General features: G+C 61.3%; 1 protein-coding gene across 3 annotated transcripts in view; it reads left to right on the forward strand.

Annotated features, from left to right (window-relative positions):
* Positions 1-1,617, forward strand: part of CS (citrate synthase) — a 6,832-nt gene that overhangs the window by 3,705 nt on the left and 1,510 nt on the right. For 2 of the 3 annotated variants that reach the window (XM_015887060.2, XM_015887061.2), the window contains exons 8-11: positions 485-614; positions 702-803; positions 882-1,091; positions 1,174-1,340. In XM_015887060.2, coding sequence (XP_015742546.1) covers positions 485-614; positions 702-803; positions 882-1,091; positions 1,174-1,340 — 609 coding nt within the window. Of the gene's footprint in view, positions 1-484; positions 615-701; positions 804-881; positions 1,092-1,173; positions 1,396-1,617 lie in introns of those variants that run through there. The other variant, XM_015887062.2, reaches the window with a different exon arrangement.

Below are 1,617 nucleotides of genomic sequence, written 5' to 3' on the forward strand. Positions count from 1 at the left end.
GGGGCTCTCTATGGGGTGTAGAGGTTGTAGGGGCTCTCTATGGGGGGTGGGGGTTGTAGGGACCCTCTATGGGGAGTGGGGGTTGAGGGGGCCCTCTGTGGGGTGTAGGGGTTGTTGGGGCCCTCTATGGGGGGTGGGGGTTTTGGGGAACCTCTGGGTTGTGGGGGTTGTTGGTGCCCTCTATGGGGTGTGGGGGCTCTCTATGGGGTGTAGGGGTTGTGGGGCCCTCTATGGGGTGTGGGGGTTGTAGGGGCTCTCCATGGGTTGTGGGGGTTGTGGGGGTTGTGGGGAACCTCTATGGGGGGTGGGAGTTGTGGGGGCCCTCTATGGGTTGTGGGGTTTGTAGGGGCCCTCTATGGGGAGTGGGGACCCTCTATGGGTTGTGGGGTCCCTCTATGGGGTGTGGGGGTTGTAGGGGCCCTCTATGGGTTGTGGGGGCCCTCTATGAGGTGTGGGGACTTAACGCTGCTCCTCTGCCCCACAGTGACCACGAAGGGGGCAACGTCAGTGCCCACACCAGTCACCTGGTGGGCAGTGCTCTGTCTGACCCCTACCTCGCCTTTGCTGCTGCCATGAATGGGCTGGCTGGGCCCCTGCATGGCCTCGCCAACCAGGTGGGTGTCCATCTGTCTGCCTCCATCCATCCCTATGTGTCTGTCTGTCCTCATGCTGCCATTCCGACCCCTTGCTGTGCCCCATAGGAGGTGCTGCTGTGGCTCACGGACCTGCAGAAGGAGCTGGGCCAGGACGTGTCGGATGAGAAGCTGCGGGATTTCATCTGGAATACCCTCAATTCAGGCCGGGTGAGCGCTGGGCTTTGAGATATAGGGTGGCAATAGGGGGGATCCATGGGGTTCTTTGGGTGCTGACTGCTGTCCCAGGTGGTGCCGGGTTATGGACACGCCGTGCTGAGGAAGACGGACCCACGTTACACGTGTCAGAGGGAATTTGCCCTCAAACACCTCCCCAAAGATCCCATGTTCAAGCTGGTGGCTCAGCTCTATAAGATCGTCCCCAACGTGCTGCTGGAGCAGGGCAAGGCCAAGAACCCGTGGCCCAACGTGGACGCACACAGCGGGGTCCTGCTGCAGGTGAGCCCCTATTTACCCTATTAACCTCTATAGGAGGGGGGTGGTCTTGGTTGCCCCCCCATTGATATTGCTCTCCTTGCAGTATTATGGCATGAAGGAGATGAAATACTACACGGTGCTGTTCGGGGTGTCCCGTGCGTTGGGTGTCCTCTCACAGCTCATCTGGAGCCGGGCGTTGGGATTCCCATTGGAACGCCCTAAATCCATGAGCACTAAAGGGCTGATGCAGCTCGTGGGCTACAAATCCGGGTAAAGAATAAGGGACGGGGTCAGGGCTGCTCTCATTTCTCACCCCCCCCCCCCCCCAAAAAGCCTCTGGGCCCGTGATGGACTCGGCACTGAACCCCACTCCAGCTGTGGGGGGGGGCAGCACTGGGGGTCCCTCCTGCCCTGTGCCCCCTCCTCCCTTTATATAGCACAGGGTCCCCCTCCCTCGTGGCTCCTGTGCCCCCCAACCCGGCAGCACGACGCACACTGAGCCCCATTGCTCCCTGCTGCTGGAGGGGGGGTGGGATTTGAGCCTCCC

Source organism: Coturnix japonica, linkage group LGE22C19W28_E50C23 (genome assembly GCF_001577835.2).
Source record: "Coturnix japonica isolate 7356 linkage group LGE22C19W28_E50C23, Coturnix japonica 2.1, whole genome shotgun sequence".
Lineage (NCBI taxonomy): Eukaryota > Metazoa > Chordata > Aves > Galliformes > Phasianidae > Coturnix > Coturnix japonica.